This window comes from Acartia tonsa, chromosome 8 (assembly GCF_053477335.1).
Source record: "Acartia tonsa isolate MP-2025a chromosome 8, ASM5347733v1, whole genome shotgun sequence".
In the NCBI taxonomy this organism is placed as follows: Eukaryota; Metazoa; Arthropoda; class Copepoda; order Calanoida; family Acartiidae; genus Acartia; species Acartia tonsa.
The window spans coordinates 40,781,550-40,808,648 of record NC_137267.1 but is presented as its reverse complement, the minus strand read 5'-3'; the positions used below and the strand labels follow the sequence as shown (position 1 = coordinate 40,808,648).

General features: G+C 35.7%; 3 protein-coding genes across 3 annotated transcripts in view; 2 read left to right on the top strand and 1 right to left on the bottom strand.

The window, feature by feature from the left end:
* LOC145326947 (uncharacterized) overlaps positions 1-27,099 on the bottom strand; it is a 41,494-nt gene that overhangs the window by 2,146 nt on the left and 12,249 nt on the right. Inside the window, exons 9-14 of the mRNA XM_080170396.1 lie at positions 25,823-25,923; positions 18,643-18,768; positions 2,803-2,863; positions 1,799-1,837; positions 1,293-1,335; positions 841-911 (exon numbers count right to left, since the gene is read on the bottom strand). Coding sequence (XP_080026522.1) covers positions 841-911; positions 1,293-1,335; positions 1,799-1,837; positions 2,803-2,863; positions 18,643-18,768; positions 25,823-25,901 — 419 coding nt within the window. The 5' untranslated portion in view covers positions 25,902-25,923. The remainder of the gene's footprint in view (positions 1-840; positions 912-1,292; positions 1,336-1,798; positions 1,838-2,802; positions 2,864-18,642; positions 18,769-25,822; positions 25,924-27,099) is intronic.
* Positions 5,092-13,925, top strand: LOC145326945 (uncharacterized). Its single transcript, XM_080170394.1, has 2 exons — positions 5,092-6,090; positions 6,295-13,925. Exon 2 carries the CDS (start codon positions 7,552-7,554, stop codon positions 13,918-13,920), a length of 6,369 nt encoding a protein of 2,122 aa, XP_080026520.1. The 5' UTR covers positions 5,092-6,090; positions 6,295-7,551; the 3' UTR covers positions 13,921-13,925.
* Positions 14,131-16,081, top strand: LOC145326946 (uncharacterized). Its single transcript, XM_080170395.1, has 4 exons — positions 14,131-14,230; positions 14,633-14,704; positions 14,875-15,722; positions 15,927-16,081. The coding sequence occupies exons 2-3, from the start codon at positions 14,689-14,691 to the stop codon at positions 15,708-15,710; spliced, it is 852 nt and encodes a 283-aa protein (XP_080026521.1). The 5' UTR covers positions 14,131-14,230; positions 14,633-14,688; the 3' UTR covers positions 15,711-15,722; positions 15,927-16,081.

The window sequence follows — 27,099 nt, the reverse complement described above, 5'->3', positions numbered from 1 at the left end:
GGGGAGTAGTTTTTCCTTTGTTTTCTTTACTACTTTATGTTTGATAAGAGTAGGTTATACTGGAACCTGGGTGGCCCCGCAGGCTATGGGAACATCAGGTATAAACCTTGCAGGGTCAAGACTTCCTGAAGGGGCTAGGAATAGAAAAAAATTACCCTCCCTCTAATTTTCAATTTATTTTCAAATAATAAATACTAGCAGAGTATAATGCATGATCTGTCTGACAAAGGAAATATTTTCAATAAATGCGCATTTGCTCTGGGAATATTCACCAGAAATTTAGCACATCTACATATTTTTGAAAACTGCTGAGAAACTGGATTTTTACTATCCTACTTATAACATTACAGAGAAAAGGAGGACTGGTGGACAGAATGAGTTAATAGTTATTTCTCGTATCGTATTATAAACGGCTTTCCGCGGATATAGAATGTACAATTATAAGATTAAAACTAGTTTTTTTAGCCCCGAGGTGCCGGAGGCACCGGCTAAAAAAAACTGGTTTTAATCTTATGATTGTACATTTCTATATTCGTAGAAAACTGGATATAATACGATGCTAGACATAGCTTTTTCGTATGGATGAGAACCGGTTCCTATCCACCGGATTCGAATGAATACGAGAAAGAGTATTTGCTGACATTAATTAGATTACATAACCAATTCAACATAATTTATCTAAAAATTTTTTAAAATATTCGCTTCCAAAAGTACTCAAAATTGTTTAATTTTTAATTATCACTAAATAATCGAGGGAAATATGTATATTAGATATTTCGAAATTAATTTACTTTTTAACACGATTTAAAATGATTTAAGTTTTAGCATATAGCTGAATACCTGATATTGATAACTTTGTTGAAAATATCGTAGACCTGGAAACTTCTGTGCACCTCTCCCCCACACATTCTAAAGGTATTAGTTTGAGTAACATGTATGCTATGTCTGGCGAGTGAGTTATTAACAAAAATGGGAAAATTAACATGGATCAAATTAAGTTGTAACTTTTAACAATGCATTTATAATTAATTTGTTCTTGGTTGGTTGTCTAAAGAACGTTTGGTCGTTTATCCATGCCAATATCATACAAAAGAGCAGAGAGCAATTGGCTTGCAAACGAAAAAGGTCCCCACCACTGAAACCAGGTAGTTGTCTGCGTTATCCATCTACACTTATACTTTTATTCAAGTGTCCTAAAAAATCATTCAAATGGCCTTCTCAGGGTTTCAAGCTATTTTGCAGTTTCATGTTTTCCAAGCTTTCATAGTTAACAAATGTTCTTAAACTTTCCTGCCAATATTTTCTTTTCTTGAAAAAGAATTCATAGTTTTGCCTGTAAAAATTCAATTTGTCTTAATATTTTTAAATTAAAATGAGACGAGTGATATGCTGACTTTTGATCTACGGTTCCCCCAAAGTTTTTTTCCCAGCAGTAATACCATTTTGTGCCTGGGTTGTTCTAACATTGCAAGGCTACCCTGTACCCAATATAGCTTAATCTACCTGGCTACCTGGCTACCTGGCTACCCTGTACCCAATATAGATTAATCTACCAGGCTACCTGGCTACCCTGTACCCAATATAGCTTAATCTACCTGGCTACCTGGCTACCCTGTACCCAATATAGATTAATCTACCTGGCTACCCTGTACCCAATATAGCTTAATCTATAGTAAGGTAAAACTCTGACACAAAAAATATCCCCTCCCCCCTTCTTGATTAATTTTAAGATTTTAGGAGGGGTTTATGTGCTTTATATATTCTTTCTAATAATATATTAGACAAAATAAATTTTCCTTTTGTAACATCAGTAAAGTCAAATCGTTTCTGTATATTCCTACTTATTTTCAAACACATAATGTATAATTTTTTGGAATGCCTATTTTAACAACAATTTAGCTTTAAACAAAGGATTGGAAAAACGCATGTCTCCCCTGCAACTTTAGCTCCGATAAGAGATCAAGGATTGTGAAATTACCGATTTGCATTAAGAAACACTAGTTTTGCCTCATTTATTTCAACAAACTGTATCTCCAGGTACTTTTAAAATTTGAAGATCTTAATAATTCTATTAAATTTCTATTTGAAGAATTATTACTCTATTCAACTAAATTTCAAGCATTGCTTCGAATCCAACAATTTCCACTGGATTAAAACCAGTTTGGAGCTGTACTTGAATACGCTGCGATATTTAACTGTTATGGAAATGAACTATCCCTTTAGATTAAAATTTAACCTTGGAGGAGTTGAAAATCTGTAAATATTTAATTTTAATAATAGATTTATTACTCTAGATAGACTGTCAGACACAATAATCCAAGTTTAGAAGGGATTTTTAGCAGACTAAGCGTTTAGTTTCAGGTATCTAAAGTGATAAGACAATGGTGGATAATTTGGTGTACATCCCTGATGATGATACACAAAATTCCCCCTGCTGAAGATTACAATTAATGGTTAAAAGTTGGACACTCAAATTAATGAACAAACTAAAAAAATTCAATTTAAGGCCTTAAAGTCGTTATTTTAACAAATACAATAGATTTCAGCCCAAGGTCCCCTCCCTTCCTGGTGTTGTTTATATTTAGTAACATAAAATTGATATGAGAATTATATGGACGTTATAACATTTATCTAAAAAAATTAAATGTTAATTGTTGACTTATCATATGTGGATAAAATAAAAACATTCTAACCAATAATTTTGTAGAATTGTTCCTACACCGTGTTCTTACAGGGTCAGTTAACTGATTGTGTATTTAGATCTAGTATATCTATTAATTTAAATTTCTATTTTGTGTTTGCCTCGTGGAATTAAATATTCTTTCCTCAGTCCAGATTAACAACTCCCAATCCAAACAACCAACTAAAATAGATAGAAAAGTAGATAAAAAAAAGATAGAATAGATATACATATTTAAATAGTTAATAAATAGATTTTGTTTCCTTATTCCAGATAAACAACTCCTAATCCAAACCTCCAAAAAAAATAGATAGAAATTAAATAGATAAGTAGATATACAAAGATAGATTTAGATATATAGATATATATTGTTTTCTCATTCCAGATAAATAACTCTCAGAGTCCCAATCCAAACAACCAACTAAGATAAATAGATAGATAACTAGATGTATATAGATAGAAAGATAGATTGCAAATTAGATAAATAGAAAGGTGTAATGTGTATAGATAGAAAGATAGATATTGTTATAAATACATTGGTAGTTCAAAGGATAGATTGATAAATATATTACACACAAATGAATAGATGATTAGATTAATATATGGGTAGATAGATTGATAGTTTCATTATAGATAAATAGTGGATGAAAGATAAATGGACGGAAAGATAAAATTACATAAATCCACATATAATTATGTCGCTTTTTGTTGCGCAACTTATGAACATATTTGTCCTTATTAATTATAAAAATTGGTATGCTTAGAATAAGATAAGCTGTAGAAAGAATGCACAATTCTTCACAATAACATCCAACATTTTCACACAAAACAAGTATGACAACATTATTAAAAGAGAAGCTCTTAAATTAACAAATCAATATAGTAGATATGCTAAAATGTCTTGTAAATTTAAATTTTCTGAAATCAGATGATTTATTTTGACCAAAAATTAATATATTTACTCCAGATGTATTGTACCTTATAATTAAATTCTGGACATTAGATGGTTAATCTGGTCCCCAAAGTTTTATGTTATAATTTTCTCATCGCTAGCCTGTTAACTTTTATGACATTTTGATTAGAGTTGTACATCCTACAGAAGGTTTTTTTTTCTCTATCGCTAATGATATATTACTTTTATCTGTGTAAAAACTGCAGAATATCCATACTGTACTGTTTTTGATGACATATTGCCATGCAGATCCTATTTATAGAAAAGCTACTATTCTACAAAGAGATAGAAGTAGAGAAAAAAAAGAGAGAGGATAAAGAAAGAGAAAGTGAGATAAAGCTGATTAGGGTTAAAACTTTGCACTGGTTGTTTCCACAAAAAAGAAGAAAGAAAATTAACAAACTTTAGATAAAATAGAACAATAGAGTGCACTACTATAGTTAGAAAAGAATATTTTCAAAACGTTGATTGATATTGTAATTTGATTATTTTCTTGAAAAAATTTTAACTTCTGTTAGGTATTGTAAATAAATCCCTAAATATGTCATTAAATTTTATAACATTTATATTTCATTTATATTTTTAAAATTCGTCAATAAACAAGAGTGAGCAGGACCAATACAAAGCTTTCCTATAATTTATAAATTAATATCCCTAATCATTTGTGAGATCTTTGTAAAATCTAAATGTATAATTTAAATCCATTGTGAAAATATACTTAAAAAGACGAAAATAAAGTATGGATTTACCCGTCCTTTGTTCCCTGATGAAGAAAGGTACGGGAGGAAAAAACCAGTTTAGCGTACAAAACAACATTCCCGCCAAGGGTCAAAAGTTATATAAGGGGTAACAAATTGATAGAATTTATCAGTGTTTATTTTACCACCGTAGGAGGAGGAGCTACTCTATATATATTCCATACATTTTATCTTGCTGTGTTCTTTTAGTGAAATTATTTGTGCATATGTAAGTCTTTAATTTATTATTTGTAACTTATTACGATTAAAATAGCCTAAAACCAACCCATGTTTACTGGCGAAAATTAATCTATATCTAAGGAAGTAATTTATTATATTGAATTTACTTGCCTTTTTTATTTATTGTCTTATCCCTTGTGATCCCTGATATGGACACAAGGTAAATGTTTATAACTTTGATTGCAAATGTCTTATCCCTTGTGATCCCTGATATGGACACAAGGTAAATGTTTATAATTTTGATTGCAAATGTCTTATCCCTTGTGATCCCTGATATGGACACAAGGTAAATGTTTATAATTTTGATTGTAAATGTCTTATCCCGTAGAATCCCTGCTGTGGGATTTAAATGCATGTATTTCTTATGTGTTTATAATTATATATTATTAAGTATCAAGTCCCAGCTTTCCCTGTGTGAGATTGGTTGGTACACCAAGATTGAAAGCAATGTCGGAACTTTCAGGTATAGACAATGGTAGCTGTAGTATACTGACAGACAGACAGACAGACATGGATTATACTTACTGATGCTTATATAGAGTGGAATACTATAGATTGGAGGACTGACAGACAGACGGACAGTCGCTTACCTAGAGAATAGTGACAACTCTTTATAAGTTGATGTTATTCTAGGAGCTGTCTGCCGTTACCAAGCTGATAAGTATGAAGCTGAACTCTATAGGTCCAGTATAGAGTTTCAGCAGGCAAAGTTTCGCGGCTCCTGCCTGCGGGTGAGAGGCCTTGTAACAGCTGAGTCCTCTAGGCTGAAGTATGGTAAGAATATCCGCCGCCTGACCGCTGAACTAGAGTTCTGGCGGGACCAAAGCCATCAGGGTCTCCAATATATAGAGCAGTTGCTGTCTGACGGGCGGGCTCTGAGGCGGAGCCTTAGCCAAAGGGAGCGCGCTATTCGCAGCCGTGAAACTATTGTCTGTGGCTATTTGAAATATATTAATAGTCAACAGCGGCCGCAGGCTGTCTGTACTGAGGTTGGTGACATTGATTATAAGCCTGTCAATTTAGATGAGTTTAAGAGCCTTACTGACCCTACTGTTGGGGACCTTGATAAGTCCCGGGTTCTCTGCAGCTTAATAGCTAAGATTAAGGAGGTGTGTGGTGACCTAACACACTGTGAGGAGGCTGTCAATCGGATAGATCACTCGGTGGCAGCTATACTTGGTGAGGCTCGATCCAGCCGTTTGCGTAGGGTGGAGCTGCGGGAAGCTGAACTACAGCTGGGGGAGATACAAGGAAAGTATCCTTATTTAATTTCCTTGTGTCAGGGAGCTGTTAGGACTTTAGATACGTCCTATGATGCCAATATTATCCAGTCTGAATACGCTTCCTTGGAAAGAGTAGCCACTCAACGTGATATCATCGCTAAGGACCTGGTGAACCTGCTCCAGATCCTGCCACCAGAGAGCCGTGAGGCCTTGCCAGATCTTGCCACCTACAACGTACAAGCATGAATACCTGACAAAGTGAGTATCTGCTTATTAATGGGGAGGGCAGGGGCATCCTTGATACTTAAACACTTTATAAGCTTTTGTAGTTTGATTTGTACATCTGTATTTATAATTTTGGGCTTTGCTACTTGTGGATGTTGTCATCCTTGTTTCATTTTATTTTGTGTCTTGAAGTTAAATGCTTTAAACATGAAAAGATTTTACTTCTACAATTTTTAGGTTTTTAACCGTCAAGATACCAAGGACGTGTTTAATCAAAACTCAGGAAAAAGAAAAAGCAAGACCAAGCCCTCCTACCTAATATTTGTTTTATGCCTTTATCAGTAGTAATTTTATTATTTTAAATTTTATGTATAATAAAGTTTTATATCTTACTACTTGTATTGTTTATTTTTAACGAGATTTGAAGATTTAACCATTGAAGCAAAGATTTCGGACGCTATTGATTGTTTAATAGTCTTAAAAAGTTCATAGAAATTACAGTTAAAAACTTTTAAAACTTTGGGAAGTAAATATTTATACTTTCCTATGAAACTTAAAAGTAATGGTTAATAAATCTCCGTTGAAAATAAATCGCTCGGTCTATACTTTACGAAACAGAGTGACTAAAAGTCGAGGTGGCCAAGGTTACTCACGGAGAGGACGGACAACGAGCAAAACAAAACCAGAGAGAAGGGGATTATCCTGGGACGGACTTGAAGAACCATTGGTTGGCCATAGCTACGAGGCCCCAAGGGACGTGATAAACCCAACCTCCCCCCCCTCCAGACTACCATTGCGCTCAAGCACACGAGCTGATTACTGTGAGCTTTATGGTAAGCCATTCTAGTTTGGCTAATAAACCTACAACCGTATATCCGGAGAGTGATATAAAAAATAAACTTTTTTTCCTGTGTTCTTTATTTTAACCCAAAGTAAAGTAGCAGGATGTCTGTCAGTCAAGACCCCTGTGCTTAACCGAGTTACAGAGAGAGTTATTGTCTACCCTTGAATAAGTTGGAGCCTTGTTTTGAGATATATAGACGAGACCTCAACATATTTCTTACATATACCTGTCTAGGAGAGTTTGAGACTGACCCTTACAGACCAACAGACCAACACACACCTGAACCACAGAGTAGTGTAATTAACCAGACTGACAGACAGACTCGGGGACAAAAATCCCGATACCTAAGCTCAGAAGGAGGCCCCTCCCACACTACTGTTGCTGTCCTAGCACAGGTCCATGCTAGCTGCGAGCCAGCTTCCCCTAACGATAGCTCTTGCAGCGAGATACTAAGAGCGTGTGGAGAGAATCTGACTTCATTAGAGAGCGAACAATCAGACGTATTCTACGACAATACAGACGCGGGTCCGAATCCCGTACATACAAACCAGAAGGACGGCGCTGGTTCGAGCCTTTGTACTAATAGTGAAAGCTTTGCAAATCCTAATCTGAGCCCTTTATCCCTGAAATTCAAAAACTACATTACAGCCATGGCTTCAGCTGCTGTGACAGATAAGAACTCTGCCCTTGCAGTAGTTGTTAGAGCGAAGATTGACTGGACTGACGATTTTGAAGGATATAACTTGGATACCTTACCAATACAGGAGATAGAGAACCGAATTAATCAGGCTAAGAAAACTAAGGACTTATTGACGGACGTGGAGGTCATGATCTGTGTAGATCCATCTTTAGCAGCTGCTTTCCCTGAAGGATTGGACGGAGTGTCTAATATCAAGAGACAATATGTGCAATACTTAAAATCTGCTTTTCCCAAGCTTACTGAGAGAAAAAGTGTTTCACCCACCCAACTAAACAGCAGACCTGTGTCTGCTGCTTCAACTGTGGCTGACGAAATTCAGATGGAACGGGTTGAAAGACGGACAGACAGTATTGTAGAGGAAGCTGAAATTGTCACTGGTCATTTTGACCAAATCCCTAGTGTCCCTGCAACATCTCATGTAGAGATAATAGATATAGAGGCCAGACTTGAGTCCTGCAAGGGAGAGAGAAGAGATTTATTAGCTGAGCTAAAAGATTTAATTAAAATAGCTACTAAGAGTGGGATGCGAACCCATGTAGAGCGACTGAATGACGTGACAGATGACCTTAATAGAGCCGCTAGGCTAGCTACAGCAAGCGTAGCGGAAAAACGAAGGTTGTTAGGCATTCCAGCTGGATCTACTATAAAAAGCGGTAATATTAATCTCCCCCCTCCTAAGTTTGAAGGCGATTTCTTAAAAGGACCAGACTTTTTTACATTTAAGTCATCCTTTAATGAATATACCCGCACAGTAGGACTGCATAGTGACCCAGATAAACTGCTGCGGCTACGGACGGACTGTTTGAGCGGCCAGGCTTTAGAAGTTGTAACCACAAGTGAAACTTTTACTGAAGCTATGGATAATTTAAATCGCCTGTATGGAAAGCCTAATTTGTTGTTCTGTGGCAAAGAGAGAGATATAGGAAACCTTGGAAAGTGCCCCACAGGTATACTAGAAAGGAGAGCTTGGCTCTTGTCCTTGTATAATAAATTGGTAGCTTTGAGAAAACTCTCAGATAACCATAATATCAGGGATGATTATGATAATAGCAGCATATTTTCTACAGTTATAAAAAACATGACTGACAAAGACAGAGAGGATTATGACAAGCAGTGCATTGATGCTATGGCATTAGACGGCAAATTAGATATGAGCCGCAGAGCCAAAGCCCAGCGGTTGGTACAGTTTTTAAACACACTTTGTGAAAGAGCTACTCTACAGTTGGACCACTCACTGACAGGATTGTCCCATTCTGATGATGTTTTTAAATCCCTAAAAACTACAGGCGCAGGCAGTGACAAGAAGGACAGACACAAGCCTACAGAAAAACCTAAACAGTTTGAGAAAAAGGGAAAAGATAGCCAACGGGGAGCATTCCAACACACCCAGGGAGAACAGAGAGAGAGAGAGAGAGGAAACAAACCCTTAAAAACCTATCCTAAACCTGACATGAGTTTACCTATCCCTGACCAAGAAAAACGAGCACCGACCTTAATCAAATGTCTACATTGTAACAATCAACACACTCATTTAAGTGAGTGCAAAAAATTTGAAGAATGTGAGACAAAAGGGAGGTGGGGAATGTTATGTAAAGTAGGAGCCTGCTACATTTGTCTCAGAATGGACGCTGCTTATATCCCTGGTAGACGCAAAGATTGGTTTGAAAAGCATCAAATTAACTGTAATAACCAATTTATATGTAGCCATAAGAAGTGTGGAGAGAACCCACAATTTAAAAAAACGCATATCCTCCTATGCAGTTTTCATTCTAAAGAAAATACGGGAGAATATGAAAAGTTTTTAAAAACCCTCCCCAGTGATAAAAAATACAAATTTTTTATTACTCAACAGGGATCCCAGAACATATATTCCGGCGCCACTTCTGATGAAGACACACCTCCTATATACATGATCCATACGATAACAACCAAAGCTGGCCGGGAGTTACAGATCTTTTACGACAGCGGCTGTAGCATTGGAGCTGTTAGTACGACAGCTGTGGAGGCTTTGGGAGCTAAACCTCTAGGAAACGGTCCTATCCCTTTGACTGTTGCAGGTGGAAGAACAATCTGGAATAAGTATGGGGACGCCAGTTTCTCACTAAAAACCACAGATGGAAACAGTACAGAGTTTACAATGCTACAAATGGATACAATTTCAGTACCATTTCCTGTTTGGGAACTGAAAAAGGCATGGAATGCACTGTGTAAAGGTGCCATGGAACAAGGGATGGAGATTAAATCCCTCCCAACCCCCCCTAAGAAGGTTGGGGGGCGGGAGGTGGATGTTATGTTTGGGATCAAATACCTGGCTTTTCATCCCACCCCAGTCCTAACCCTACCTTCAGGCTTGACATTGTTCAAGTCTAAACTCCACTGTCCATCTAACCAGATGGGAATAATTGGCGGTCCGCAGCCAGCTTGGGAAAGAACTCGCACAGCTGTTAGCACAATGGGTGCAAGTCAGTACTTGGCAGCTGAGATAAGAGCTGTTGTTGCTACAGACAGAGCGTTGAGAGGCCCTGATATCCCCACATTCATTAGTGATGATCCATGTGACCATGAATGGTATGAGACAACCACGTGGACAGAATGTGAGCAGGACCTCCCAGAGTACGAGAATAAGCCAGCAGCTATGTGCTTCAAGCTTGCTGTCCGGTCAATGAGAGACTTCCAGATGGAAGACGATATTGGATCCCTAATACAGTACCGTTGTGTACAATGCCGTAACTGTGGAAAGTGTAAGAAGGGAGAGGAACTGGAATTGAAGTCGTTACAGGAAGAAACAGAACAAGAGCTGATAGAGAATTCAGTTGAGCTAAAAGTCAGTGAAAAAGCTGTGTACTCAAAGCTGCCATTCATCTTTAACCCAAAGATGAAACTAACAGATAACCGGAAGGTAGCTGAAAAGATCCTCCAGAGCCAGCTAAACCAAATAGCAAAGAAACCAGGCATGAAAGAGGATATTGAGAAAGCACACGCAAAATTAGCTGATAAACACTATGTTATACCTGTAACAGACTTACCTGAAAAGCTCCAGAAGGATGTCCTGGGAAGTGGTTACTACATACCATGGAGAGTGGTATACAATGAAGGAAGCTTATCTACCCCCTGCCGCATAGTGTTTGATGCGAGTGCTAAGTGCCCAGGTGGAGAATCCTTGAATGAAATCCTGGCCAAAGGAGCAAATGTCCTAGCCAGGTTATTACACTTATTGATACAGTTTAGGTGTGGAACGGCAGCTTTTGCAGCAGATGTTTCTATGGCATATAATGCTGTCAAACTGCATCCTGACTACTACAAATTTCAAAAATACCTGTGGAACCCCAGCCTGGATGATGTGTCCAGAGCTATTGTCATGATCATTGTGACATTAATCTACGGTGTACGCCCCAGTGGAAACTTAACTATAGCTGCTTTTGATGCTATAGTTAAGTTTGCCCGAGAGGCGGGAGGGGTAATGGCTCTAGGTGCAGAGGCATTATCAAAGAAAGCATACATGGATGATATCTTTTCTAGCCACCTAAGTGTAGAAGAGAGAGACAAGACAGCAATAGGCTTGACCGAAGCCTTGGATGTCGGATCCATGACAGTCAAAGCTATCACTAAGAGTGGCTATGCTCCAGGAGAAAAAGTGTCTGTTGACGGTGAGACTGTAGGTTTAGTTGGATATATCTGGAGACCAGAAGAAGATACACTAGCCTTGGATGTAAAACCTATAGCCCTGGGAAAAGCAAAGAGGGGAGTGAGACCCCCCCCAGTGGATGGAGACCTAAAACTGGAGCTATCCAAAAATTTCACCAAGAGAGTGGTTGCCGGCCAGGTAGCCAGCGTGTTTGACCCCCTTGGGTTGGGAGTACCAGTTACCTCATGGTTAAAGGTAGATATGAGCAATATCTGCAAACTCCACCCAGGGTGGGATGAGATGCTACCAGAAGAGCTCCTAGATACTTGGGTACAGAACCTGGAGAGGGTACAAGGCTTAGCAGCATTGAGAGTACCAAGGGATGCCTGTCCTGGAGCCAGCCAGAAAGGAAAAATCCAACTGATAGCAACCTCAGATGCAAGCCAAGAAGTAGCTGTAGCAGCAGTATATGCTAGGACCCAGCTGGAGAATGGAGAAGTAGTTGTTAATCTAATAGCTGCTAAAAGCAAACTAGTCCACAAATTAACCATTCCCAGAGGAGAACTAACTGCAGCTGTCATGTCTGCCACATTGACCCAAATAATAGCAGCCAATTTCCCAGATCTTATAGAGGATACCATCTATTGTATAGATTCCTCTATTGTCCTCCATTGGATCCATCAGGATCAAAGACCGCTGCAGACAGCTGTTAGAAATGGAGTCATTGAGATAAGGAGGCTAAGCAAACTGGAGAACTGGTTCTTTGTACCTGGAATTGAAAACCCAGCCGACATCGGGACAAGAAGAGTAGCTGTTGAAGAGATTACAGGTAAAAGTGACTGGTTGACAGGAAAAGCATGGATGAAAGGGAAAAGAGAAGATATGCCACTGCAAGGGATAGAAGAAATAAGGCTGACAGCTGAAGAAAAAAGAGAAGCTTGCATGGAGATTAGGAATATGGAGAATAGAGGATTAATCCTGTACTCCACAATCCAGAGAGCTAACACTGCTATACAAATATATGAATTTATAATAAACCCAGCAGATAAGCCATGGGATAAGCTGCTACGTGCCCTAGAAGTTCTGATAAGATGTGGAGAAATATGGAAAACCTACAAGAAAGGAGCAGAGAACCCTAAAGGATTCCCTGTAGTGAACGGCACCATTGTACCAGTCCTAAACGGAGACGAGAACAAAACTGCTAAACAATACATATTTTCTCGTACATCAAGAGAGCTGAAGGAAACAGTAGATAAGAAGCAATGGGAAAATCTTGGAGCATGGGATGGAGATATATTCTACTACACAGGTAGAATATTAGACTGCAGCAAGGAAGACAGCCTTGCAGGCGCAGCTATGGATCTCTTACCTAGAACTTTCAGTAACCCTGTTATTAGCAAAGAATCACAAGTAGCTAGAAGTATCATGAGGTATTCCCATGAGACTTTAACACATCATGGAACAGCTGCAGCTACCCTTCGGCGTAGCTTGGAGATAGCTTATATACTCCATGGGAGAGCCCTAGCTATAGAAGTGAGGAAAACCTGCCACTACTGCAACCGCTACAAAGCACGGATGATACAAGCTGAGATGGGTCGAACCCATGAGAATAGATTGTATCCAGCACCTGCATTCTACCTTACCCAGGTAGACTTATTTGGACCATTCGAGGCACATTGTGAGCACAACCATAGAGCTGTAGTTCAAATTTATGGAGTTGTGTTCAAGTGCACAGCTTCTATGGCTGTATGGGTAGAGATTATGCAGAAATATGATACTGAAGCATTCCTGCAGGCCTATACACGCTTCATAAGTAGATTTGCGCACCCTGGACAGCTGCTAATTGACCAAGGAAGCCAGCTGGTAGCTGCTTGTAAGAAAGCTAAGATCTCATTTACTGACCTGGCAAAAGGGATAAATGGTAGATATGGAGTTGGAATTGAGTATACAATCTGCCCAACCGGTTCCCATGAAGCCCAGGGACAAGTAGAAAGATCTATCAAAGAGATTCGAAAGCTGTTTGATGTGCTGTTCAGAGGTCTTAAACTAGACATAGTTAGCTATGCAACAGCCTTTGCATACATATCAGCTGAGTTAAACTCCTTACCCATAGGATTAGGGACAAGGTATCAGGACCTAGACAACCTGGATCTGTTAACCCCTGCCAGACTAATCCTTGGTAGAAATATCAGTAGAGCCCCACAGGGACTTGTTGAGGTAGCCCGACCCCAAAGATTATTAGATCAACTAAACTCTGTGTATGATGCCTGGTGGAAGGTATGGGACACAGAATGGATTGTCAATCTGATTCCTAGTGGGCAGAAATGGACCAAAGGTAACCCAGATATCGCTCCTGGAATGATAGTAATCATGAAAAAGGGAGGAAAAGATGCAGCTGTAGGAAAAACACCATATCGGATTGGTAGAGTTATACAGACACATAAGTCCAAGGATGGTATTATTAGATCAGCTGATATCGAGTATAAAAATGCTGGCGAAAATAAGTTTCGCACAACCACAAGGTCAGTCCGAACATTGGCGCCTTTGAGACTGGAGGAGGAAATGTATTTTCCGCCTAGACTGAGTAGATCCTGTGAAGCGGCTAAGAAACATGAAATGCAATTCATAAGTCGCGTAAAAGTGAACAAACTGGGATCACTGGCTAAATGTGCGCTGTGTACATTTTCACAATGAACCCTTTCTTGCCGGGAGTGTAAAATCTAAATGTATAATTTAAATCCATTGTGAAAATATACTTAAAAAGACGAAAATAAAGTATGGATTTACCCGTCCTTTGTTCCCTGATGAAGAAAGGTACGGGAGGAAAAAACCAGTTTAGCGTACAAAACAACATTCCCGCCAAGGGTCAAAAGTTATATAAGGGGTAACAAATTGATAGAATTTATCAGTGTTTATTTTACCACCGTAGGAGGAGGAGCTACTCTATATATATTCCATACATTTTATCTTGCTGTGTTCTTTTAGTGAAATTATTTGTGCATATGTAAGTCTTTAATTTATTATTTGTAACTTATTACGATTAAAATAGCCTAAAACCAACCCATGTTTACTGGCGAAAATTAATCTATATCTAAGGAAGTAATTTATTATATTGAATTTACTTGCCTTTTTTATTTATTGTCTTATCCCTTGTGATCCCTGATATGGACACAAGGTAAATGTTTATAACTTTGATTGCAAATGTCTTATCCCTTGTGATCCCTGATATGGACACAAGGTAAATGTTTATAATTTTGATTGCAAATGTCTTATCCCTTGTGATCCCTGATATGGACACAAGGTAAATGTTTATAATTTTGATTGTAAATGTCTTATCCCGTAGAATCCCTGCTGTGGGATTTAAATGCATGTATTTCTTATGTGTTTATAATTATATATTATTAAGTATCAAGTCCCAGCTTTCCCTGTGTGAGATTGGTTGGTACACCAAGATTGAAAGCAATGTCGGAACTTTCAGGTATAGACAATGGTAGCTGTAGTATACTGACAGACAGACAGACAGACATGGATTATACTTACTGATGCTTATATAGAGTGGAATACTATAGATTGGAGGACTGACAGACAGACGGACAGTCGCTTACCTAGAGAATAGTGACAACTCTTTATAAGTTGATGTTATTCTAGGAGCTGTCTGCCGTTACCAAGCTGATAAGTATGAAGCTGAACTCTATAGGTCCAGTATAGAGTTTCAGCAGGCAAAGTTTCGCGGCTCCTGCCTGCGGGTGAGAGGCCTTGTAACAGCTGAGTCCTCTAGGCTGAAGTATGGTAAGAATATCCGCCGCCTGACCGCTGAACTAGAGTTCTGGCGGGACCAAAGCCATCAGGGTCTCCAATATATAGAGCAGTTGCTGTCTGACGGGCGGGCTCTGAGGCGGAGCCTTAGCCAAAGGGAGCGCGCTATTCGCAGCCGTGAAACTATTGTCTGTGGCTATTTGAAATATATTAATAGTCAACAGCGGCCGCAGGCTGTCTGTACTGAGGTTGGTGACATTGATTATAAGCCTGTCAATTTAGATGAGTTTAAGAGCCTTACTGACCCTACTGTTGGGGACCTTGATAAGTCCCGGGTTCTCTGCAGCTTAATAGCTAAGATTAAGGAGGTGTGTGGTGACCTAACACACTGTGAGGAGGCTGTCAATCGGATAGATCACTCGGTGGCAGCTATACTTGGTGAGGCTCGATCCAGCCGTTTGCGTAGGGTGGAGCTGCGGGAAGCTGAACTACAGCTGGGGGAGATACAAGGAAAGTATCCTTATTTAATTTCCTTGTGTCAGGGAGCTGTTAGGACTTTAGATACGTCCTATGATGCCAATATTATCCAGTCTGAATACGCTTCCTTGGAAAGAGTAGCCACTCAACGTGATATCATCGCTAAGGACCTGGTGAACCTGCTCCAGATCCTGCCACCAGAGAGCCGTGAGGCCTTGCCAGATCTTGCCACCTACAACGTACAAGCATGAATACCTGACAAAGTGAGTATCTGCTTATTAATGGGGAGGGCAGGGGCATCCTTGATACTTAAACACTTTATAAGCTTTTGTAGTTTGATTTGTACATCTGTATTTATAATTTTGGGCTTTGCTACTTGTGGATGTTGTCATCCTTGTTTCATTTTATTTTGTGTCTTGAAGTTAAATGCTTTAAACATGAAAAGATTTTACTTCTACAATTTTTAGGTTTTTAACCGTCAAGATACCAAGGACGTGTTTAATCAAAACTCAGGAAAAAGAAAAAGCAAGACCAAGCCCTCCTACCTAATATTTGTTTTATGCCTTTATCAGTAGTAATTTTATTATTTTAAATTTTATGTATAATAAAGTTTTATATCTTACTACTTGTATTGTTTATTTTTAACGAGATTTGAAGATTTAACCATTGAAGCAAAGATTTCGGACGCTATTGATTGTTTAATAGTCTTAAAAAGTTCATAGAAATTACAATCTTATTGGACACATATAGACACCTCATTGCATACATTTAGGCAAAATGTAGGTGCTTTCAATCAGACCTTTTTCTTGAGCATCAAAACACCACCCACCTCCTTTAATTTTAGCTCTTACAGGGTACTCTCCCTATTTTACAGTTTTGCTTGAGCATATTGCATTCTATATAAACATAGTTTGTGACTCAATTTGGACAAAGTAGTTGTAAGCTTGTAGTCGCACATTCTAACACTGATTTAAAAAAAATATATTTCAAGCATCATTTCTTTGCTGAGTTTTTGTATCTAAGTTGCATCACCACTTGCCTTTAGTTTCCAAACATGATGGTTTTTAAAGATGAATTTCTTAGTGGATCTATATTTTTTAAATCCAGAGATAAACTTTTTGGGGGTTGTTGATGCAAATGATTTTTACAAATCCATTTAACCCTATCCAGGGAGGGAGCGTTTTAAACCTCCCCTCCCCTAAAACTTTTGCCTCTCATTGAGTTAAACATTTTTTTGGGATCAACCAATCTTATTTATTCCTTCTTTCAAATCCTTTTTATTTCCAATTATAATAAATATAAATAACTGATTTTTCCAATAAGAAATTATTGGATTAATCCATTTTACATATAAAATGTGACACTTACAAGCTTATTGTCACCAAAACTTGCTTATACCGAGTAAGGTAAGAATGGGAATTTGCCTTAGTCTATTAAGGCGCAACTTATTATCAGTAGGTTTCACTCAAAGAACACAGTCGAGCAAAAAAAATTCCCCCCCCCCACCCGATCACTTTCTATAAAAAAAACCCATTACAGTTCACTTTCATACACATGTCATGCAGTCAAAGGGTTGGTTTTCTTTATGATAGTTATACATAATCATGCACTTTAAATAGGTAAAATTTGATCTATGTACATTATGTTCTGTTTAATAAAAGTTCTTAAACTTTTAAAGATAAAAATAAGTTTGTTTCTTTGTTTTATATGCCCACCATTTTGTTTGTAAGCATTTGGGCCAAACATTTTAAAGTTTTCCAATGTTTGTATTTCTATATTAACCAGGGGGAGAGAAGGGGACAATGGACTGTAAATTACCCAAAGTAAAATTGTTACCCAAAGTTTTATAAATCTCTTATCTCAATCGTTGACTTAGAGTCTTGTGTACTTTTGCTAAATTTATTGGTGTGTGAATTGGTGGTGTCATATCAATTTATCGTTTATTGGCTTATCCCTAAAGATACAAGATATTTGATGAAAAATAACGGATTGAAGATTAATTTAACTGCAATTGTTCCCTCCCTGATATTTGGTGATGAACTGTATAGTTAAAATATTAAATTATTTTATTAAAAACAAACAAAATTATTTGTTGGTTTTAAAATTTATAACGAATGAGATAATATACTGGATTAAATAATATTTGACCTTATCTTGAGGGGAAAGACAATGGACGATAAATCAACGTACACCCCCAATTATGGTAAACACAATTAGTGGTAATATGGTTTGTTTAGTGCTTATTTGCACCAACCAATCAAGATTTAATACTATTTACTATCTACCACAATTAGAATTTTGTAACAACCCTAAATATTAAAACATTGGATTGGGTTTTAGACAAACATCCCAAGGCTATTTCCGGCTACACAATTTTATATAACCAAGAAGATACAAAAAGTGTTTTTTAAAGCAAATATTAAAATAGTTTTCAGTTATCTAAACATTATAAATATTTAAACTTTACAATTTCAAGTTGAAAAATCTGTAGGATTAACAAATAAAATGTTATTAATTTAGCGTTGAATTGGGTTTTCAAAACCTTGTATAATCCTTTTATTTTTGTAAGGCCTAGAAAACTCTAGTCTAGCCAAGTAAATTTAACGGGATTTGGCCCAATAATATTAAGAAAAACAAACTTAATATACAGTAATACTGAAATCTTATGACATATTCAGTAAACATAATGTTTGTCAAATAATAGTAAAGTATCCTGTAAACTTGCATCTAGATGTATGTATGTGTGTCTAGTTCAAAGTTATCTATAACAGGTTTAATGCTTTTTCCGAGTGTTAAAAGTAAGCCTCTTTATATCTCATGTTTAAGAGTGGACAATCTAAAGAACAAGGACGATCTTAGGGGAAACGACAATTGACGACAAAATGATATACACCCTCAATCATGATTATCAAAATTTACCTATCTTGATGATTACACTCATGGATTAAAATGAGTGTAAAATCTCAAGTATGGAATCAAAATTCAATGAAACACTCAGAGTTTTGAGGTAACTAAGCGATTAAACTTTGGGTGCCAATGTAATTTAGAGACCAATGTCCTCTCTCTCCCTGAGAAAGAAGATGTTAGAAATCGTTACTATACTTTTTTTAAATTGAGGAAGGGAGTGTACACTGATGGTTAAATCAATCAACAACCTTTTCTTCTCCCTAATAGTTGATTTACCTTTAGCCGCGTCCAACGCTGACACCTCCAGAGTGAGAATCCTGTGGGGGGCTGGTTCAATCCTGTACGTACAGTCCTCGTGCCAGGGAAGGTCTACCTGACCCTTGAATGGCCGCTCCAAGTTACCTGAAATATATTGATAAATAACTTGAAGCAATTTTAACAACATTTCTATAAAGGCTAGGTTAATTTTGTTTTAAGTATACAAAAACACGCAGAAAGATACACATCTTATTATTTTAAATAATAAAATAGGGACTCGACCATTTGTAACTTTTTCTGTTTAAGGGTGGGGGGGGGGGGGGGAGTATCAAGGTGCGATTCCTCCTAGGAGAGAAGAGGTATCTTCCCAAAAGTATCCATTCTAGGACCTATAAGAAGTTTCACTGTAAATGTTAGCAAGATCCATTGCTACAGGCAGACATACACACCTAGATAAATAGACATCCTGTTACTTTTCTAATGATATACATAACTGAACATTGAAATAATATATGCCTGTATGAAACCTTGTTCTAGTTATAATATTAATTCTATCCAAAGTTTACTAATTGTTGATTAAAGGCAAAGCTTTTCTATAGTTGTGGAATGTTCTTTAAATTAATCTATTAGACGCTATATGTATTTGACTATTTGGATCTATAGGTATAAGACAATGGCCGATAAATTATTGAACATTGCAAATTATGATACACAAAAGTATCCCTCATTTAGATAACAATTAGAGGTTGAAACGTTTGTACACTCAACTTACTGAACCAACCAATCAAAATAAAATCAAAGTCACTAAAGTTGTCAAGCCAACGATAAGAAAATGTTATTATAAAACTTTGGGGACTACGACTAGTGTAATAACCAGCCAAATGTCCCCTCCCTCCCTGATTTGACCTTCACAGCACAGTGAAAGTGTTTAGTTTAGGTTCTGAACAAAGTTGGTGCTCATCCACTTCTGCAAATAATTACATGTGCATATTTTTTGTGCTTCTTATTTGCTAATAGACACAATAGCCAGGGAGGGAGGGGACATTGGGCCGTTTATCACACTAGTCCCCAAAGTTTTATATTAATGTTTTCTTTTTCGTTGGCTTAACAACCTTAGAACTTTTATTAAATTATGATTGGTTGTGTCATTTAGTTGAGTGACCAAACGTTTTAACAACTAATTGTAACCTACAAAAGGGGTAATTTTGTGTATCATCATTGGATATGTACATCAATTTATCAGCAATTGTTTTATTCCTTTAGATACCTGTACATAAGCGGAAATTAATGTACACCACGAAATTATATGTTTAGGCCTAATGAGAAATCTGGTTACACAAATTCACACACTCATTCCAAAGCTAAATAGGAATGGTATAATGGATAATAATTTTATCGTCTCACCGACACGTAGTCTATGGTTAATGAAATATAAATAAATTTTTCTCTTAAACTATGGAATGTAAAGTTCAAACTACCAAAAACAGAATTCCTGTTATAATAATTTGGTAAAGAAATTATGGTCATTGTATTTAAGTAAAAAAAATAGAGGGGGCATGAGCTATATGTGGCTGTGTCTATAGGGCGGGGACTTAATTTTGTATTGGGTCTTTGAAATCAGCTAATAGCGTCAGAAATATAAACCACAGTCGAGTCCCAACAAAATAACAGAAAGTAATTTGTAAGCAGACAAAAAGGAACTACACTATATGGGCCAGGTAGTTGTCTGCATTAAACATCTATTCTTATACATTTATTGTTCTTGTATTAATTTATCCCTTCCCGAATTTACATAGTTTTAGACAAACTTGTTTAATTTCAATGGTAGAATTTGGTTGGTTAATTCAGAGGCATTAAATACAAATTAAAACCAAATTCATGTTCAATATATATGGCTACAATTTGTCTATGTGTCGATTTTTCTAGTTGAAGCAAAACAGAGAGACTTACTTGTAGAGTAACTATGCGCCACATGTTCTTGTATCAAATCTGTTTAGATAAATCATAAGAATAACTTCTTAATTCGAAATCGTAAGGAATCTATTTTATCCTTTTTAACCCATTCTAATTATTTAGATATTGAATTTAGTATTGTTTTAATTGTGTATAAATAAACTTTTATAACTTCTGTGTTCTTGGGGATTGAAGCGAAGCTTCTCTACAGTTAAACTTAGTGTCCCTTGTCCAACGTGTTTTTTTACCATTACCTTGTAAGGGCGTGATTCTCCGCCGTGATCAACTAGATAATCCACGTGTAATGGGATGCGATACTATATACTATAACACCCCAGGATATTAGGTTACGTAATATCCATCAGACAACCAACCCTTTGATTGCACGACCTTTGTCTGAGAAGTCCTAACTGTGCATTGTAGAAAGTTGCGCCTGTTTATGGACCAAGGCATTCCCATTACTCTTACTATTTATGTCGCGCACCTGACATAGCAGCAGTAGGAACCATTTTTAACTTCTTTGACGCGTTGTCAGGCCGAGATTCGAACACATCACCTCCCGTCGACAAACAGATTCGCTACGTGTTGAGCCACGATCGCGCTTGGTTCTTACACCAGATTATCATTCACTCACATAAACTTGTAGCTGGCTGAAATAATGACTCCCCCCCCCCTATCCAAAACCTTTACCCATCCCCCCCCTTCTTCTGGATGTACCTATATTAACGACAATTTTTCACATAATATTTACGTATACTTATTCAGCTTTCTGAAAAAGGAATTAGTTTCTGCTAAAGTGGGGTATTTTCATTGAGGACATTAGGAGTTATGTAAATGATAAAGTAAATACCTTTGTTAAAATTTCCTTTTGAATTGTATTTTGTAATTATTTGTTTGTACAATATTTAATTAGAAATGAATTTTGTGATTTTGAAATTGTAATATGTTTAATGTATGTATTTTGAAAGAGAAACCTGAGTATCAAATAAATGAATGGTATGTATAAAATGTATGGTATGTTTGTTAGGGATATGGATTACTATTTACAAAGAGGTTTTTTTCTTCTTAAATTTGGGTGTTGGGTTTAAAGTCAATGATCTTATTAAATTAAACTGTTCTTAATTATGGACCATATACAGTGTTTTTTTTTATGAGAACTTTTTTGAAAGCAATTTTACCCCACTTATAGTTATCAGAATTTATTGATTAATGGCTTATTTTCTTCATTTTTTAATGCAATTAATGGAACATTAAAAAAAAATTCAGTTTTTTTATTAAAAAGTGCAAAAAATTTTCTAAAATTCAAAACTTAGGTGACAACATCTAAAAATGGGTTTACAATCATCTACCCTTTGCAAGAAAAAAATTGGATTTTCAGTTTTGACTTTGGGGGACCAGTACTCCCTCCCTGATTGAGATATGGCCTTCAAACTTTGACATATTCTAGTACATGTCCCCAATAGTATCTGTATTAATTTTTAGCTCTATATCTCAACATTTTGTAGCCATTCTTGCAAAAGGTAGAAGATTTGAACATAAGAAAAATGCGCTAAAAACATTTTTAGATGTTGACACCTAAGTTTTTAATTTTACATTTTACTGTACTTTTTAAACAAAAACTGTAATATTTTTTGTTTGTTTTATCAATTGCATTAAAAAACAGAGAAAATAAGCCATTAATCATTAAATTCTGATATCTTTAAGTGGGGTAAAATTGCTTTCAAAAAAGTTCTCATAAAAAAAATACATTTTGTTATAATTAAGAACACTTTGACTCAATAAGAGCATTTGACGATAACCTAATATTCAACTTTACGAAATAACCCTCTTTTAAATTTTAATCCATTTATTCATGTTTTCTTTAATTACATATAATTGAAATAGTCAAGTTACCCTGTAACTCAAATCGTCTGTACGTCCTTTAAATAGAATAAGACTTGCCAGGCTGCTATATGAAATATTTTTAATTAATTAATCAGAAGCTACCCAGAACAATTTGGATTTATTCAATAATTTACTTTTACTATAATAATTTACTGCTCTAAAAGATATGATTTAAAAATTATTTGTGAAGATTTCCTCTGCTTTTAAGAACTTATAGCTTACCCTAATATTAGATGGCAACTGTTTTACCTTACTCATTAACCTCCCCCCACCAAAAAAAAATTAAATAACAAGGCAGCTTTATATCTAAAATGATTATTGCTTTAGTAATGAAGGTATTATTCTCATAGACTTTACAAATGAGAGTTATTTATGACAGTTTTTAGTGGATAATAAAATGAATAATTATTACTACATTCTAGTTATTTTTGTTCCATGGGGCTGAAGGACCGGACCAACAAAACATAATTATCTATAATACATATACAAGGCATGATTTTTCAAAGTGTCAAAGAAAATTAATCGGATTCGCTGTTATATTGGAATAGTTATTTATCGCATTGTATTATAGACAGTTTTCTGCGGATATTAAAATAAAAAAGTATAGGATAAAATCCAACTGTGTTACCACTGAGGGGCCGAAGCCCCGGTCAAATAAAAATGGTATTAATTTTATGATATTTATTTTAATATTTGTGAAAAATTTTCTGTAAAATGATGCTATACATGATTTGTCAGTAGGGATAAGAACCGGTTCTAATTCAGTGGATATTAATCGAATTCGTTGCCATACTGAAAATATTTTAACAACTGAATATCTCTCCCTGTGGATGATTTGAGTAGGAATTTGAGTTATTTACTTTGATCTCAGTATATTATACATTTCTGGTTTATTTGAACTTGAAAATATATTTACAGGGTCATAGATATCCAAGGGGGGGGGGGGGTTACATAGTACATACTCCCTTCAAACCTCTCATTCTATCCCCCTAAAAATAAAAAAAAATACATTAAATTACCCTTTAAGACCTTTTAAACCCCTCATTTTAGAACCCAGTAAAAGTGTCGGACTGATTATGACGTAAAAAAATAATTAGTCAATGAGAGGCCACTATAAATTTTACCATTGGTCAATAATGGCCTCTCATTGGCTAATTTTTTTTTTACGTCATAATCAGTCTGACACTATTACTGGTTTCCTCATTTTACCCACCTCAAACAAGCTTGGATGTCTTTGTAAAGGCTACAATATCGAAAAATGTTCCTTTATCTCTTTAAAAATCTATTTTAAATAGCATCCGAAAAAATCAAATTTTTCCATAGCTTAACCTACTGACGGACGACTATAATAAACTATCAAAGTATAGACTTTTGTTGATTTTCAACTTTGGAAAGTTTTAAAATAATCTATGCATTTATACATACGTAAAACTTGGAGCAATTTTAAGTGAAACACCCTGTATATACAACAGAGGCAGTTTTATAAAAGTTTCAACATTCAAATGCAATTTATTTAGAATTTTATTTCATTGAAACGTGACCATTGTAATTTAAAACTTGATTGCACATGACACTTAATCAAACAACGATTCATCAAATCTACTCGATAGTTTATTTTTTCTCTCTTTTTTTCAGATCTTACCGGTATGGGATAAGATGTTTAATTTTGGTTGCTTTTAATACCGGATGGTTTCAAAGCTTCAATTTAATTTAAAGATTTAAAAAGAAAAAATTTAAAAAGATACTGTATATTTTTTACAGGCAATATACATAAATAACTAAATTCGCAAAGTATCAATTTTAGGCTAACCTAGGGAGTTATTTGATATAATATACATACTGTTATATATCTAAGTAGTACTTAACCTTAAGAAAATATATCAGAATATTATATTACCTATAAAATTCATGAATTTCTAAGACAAATATAAAATCTCTTTGTACCTTTCACTAATATGCCTTTATGTGATAAATTCATGTGTGATCCTCTCAATATTAGTAATGTATTCTTTGTCAGGGAGGGAGGAGATATTGGGATGTAAATTACACTAGTCCCCAAAGTTTTATATTAACTTTATCTTATTCCTTGATAACTTTGGGAGCTCATGGAATTTTGATTGGTTGGTTCATTTAGACTAGTGTCCAATTGTTTCAATCACTAATTATAAGTTTGTGTATCATAATTATCAAATTATTGGCCATTGTCTTATCCCTCTAAATTCCTGATTCTCTGTTATTCATTGAATTTACATTCAACCTACTTTTCATTTATTAAATTTAAAAGTATTATTATATGGAATAAAGCTCGTAGCTTCAAGATATTCTTTTTTTGATAAATCTTGAATCTTTGTACATTTGTATTTTTTATATATTTTTATTTAGTGGCGTACTGTAGGGGGTATCAACAGTAACACCCACCTCAAATTTGAAATTATGAAGGCCTAACTTTCCCTTTTTCACCCCTTCTGGTGAATTTCTGTGTATACCACTATTTCATATATGTATGTACGTAATAAGTAAGGGAAATAAACTTTTATTAGCCTACGACAAATTCTTAATTATACGATAAACAAACCAGCCAACCTAGGGGGGGGGGGAGTATCCTATCCAAAAATGATTATAAACCTTCCCAGGACCTATGCAAAGCTACACTGTAATGTAGAACCATTTCAGTTCAGTAATTAGTGAGATAGACATCCTGTTAATTTTATATAAGGATTGGAACAGGTAAAATTTTAGAAGATCTTTATGCATAAAGGAAGAGCCTACGTTTTCACTACTGGTCCCAGGAAAGTCTGTGCTTTTTATTTTAATTGCGGTAATGCAGAAGCAGCTCATATAGATTCTAATAAAAATGACGTCATACAGTTCAAATGATTAATGATACATATATTTCAGTCAATTACAATGTATACTGGCCTTTCATTGGTCATTTGGGGTATAGTCCTTTCCACGACATCCCTCCATAAGGAGCGATTCGTCGTATTTTTAAAATGGCTTTTTATTGGTTATTTTAGGTTAGGTTAGGTTATATTGTGTTAGGTGAGTGCCCCACAGGGTTAGGTAATCGGCCCCGCAGGGTTAGAGCCCCCCGCAGGGGCTAGAAATAGGAGAAAAGCTACTTTGAAAAATACGAAGAATCGCTCCTTATGGAGGGATGTCGTGGAAAGGTCATTTGAATTTTATGTCGTCATTTTGATTAGGCACTATAAGCTTATTCTTTAATATAAGGTGTTTCAAGGGTTTGAGGGGGTAATCTAATATATTTTTAAAATTTTGAGGTGGCCAACACCACTTTACCCCCATTTATCTATAACTGGGCCTATAACAACCTAACCTAACCTCATGAAACTTTTCTTACCTGAGCTAGAATTAAAAGTAGTTCGTCCACATGGAACATTTTCAGATTTCATAAACTTGTACTGTCCGCTGAACTTCATCCGATCATCAAAATTGTAATAACTGAAATAAGAAAAATATTAACAAAGGCCAGAACAATAATACGTATCTGCCGAACAAAAACAAAACTAATTAGTCGTATTTTTTAAAAAGTTCGGAAAGTGGCTTTTATCAAATTTTATGTTTTTGAAATATGATATTTTTGACTGATTAATTATGCTATCAAATGACATTAAAACGGCTAGAAAAATCAATTGAAAACACTGTGAAGGACTAAAAATTATTATAACAGAATAATTTGGAAGAACTATATAATTTAAGTGTAAAACAAATATAAGTGTATTGTGTATACTGTACCAGTGTACACACTTTTGTTAAAAACTTTTCTTTTGTTTAATCAAGACTTTACTACCAGAGCAAAACAATTTTTCATCTAGGCTCTATAAAATGAATTATCTTTAAATTTAAATAAATTTTTATTTGGAAGAAATACTTATCCTCGTATATAAAGTTTTTTGGTTGGTAGTTAAGATTTCGATAACTACTGAACCAATTAGTTTAGGGAAAATTCACATAGGCCACAAAGGGGTTTTAGGCTTTTTTTTACTTTCCTTACAACTTCGAAGGCAGAGCCCCTATATGCTGGTGGCGTAACCTCTAGTTTACTTATTCTATAATACAAAGTAGAATGATGTCTGTCCGTTCGCCTGTCTGTCCGTCCCTTAAGATCTTGGTAACCACTGAACCGATCGGATTCTACTCTTTAGGGAATATACCTACTGGTCCTGTGGTGGTTTTAGGCTATTTTCTTGGGTTGGACACCCCCAACCCCCTCAAAAATAAAAAAAATCCCCTCCTTTTTTTTGATGATGATTTCCTTGGTCATTTTTTTGTTGCCTTTTTATGGGCGAAGCCGCTAGTTTACTTATTAACTATGACAATTATTTTTAAAAGTAGTGCAGCTATCAAATTTTTAAAAGAGTAATAGTTATTTTTTAAAAGAGTAATAGTTGTTTTTTAAAAGAGTAATATTTGTTTTTTAAAAGAGTAATAGTTGTTTTTTAAAAGAGTAATAGTTGTTTTTTAAAAGAGTAATAGTTGTTTTTTAAAAGAGTAATAGTTGTTTTTTTAAAGAGTAATAATTGTAACAATGGAATCTATTATACCAAGTATAAATGTTGCTATCTGTCTGGCTGTCCCTGTTTCTGTTTAAATTTTCAGTTCTTGTTATTTTCTAGA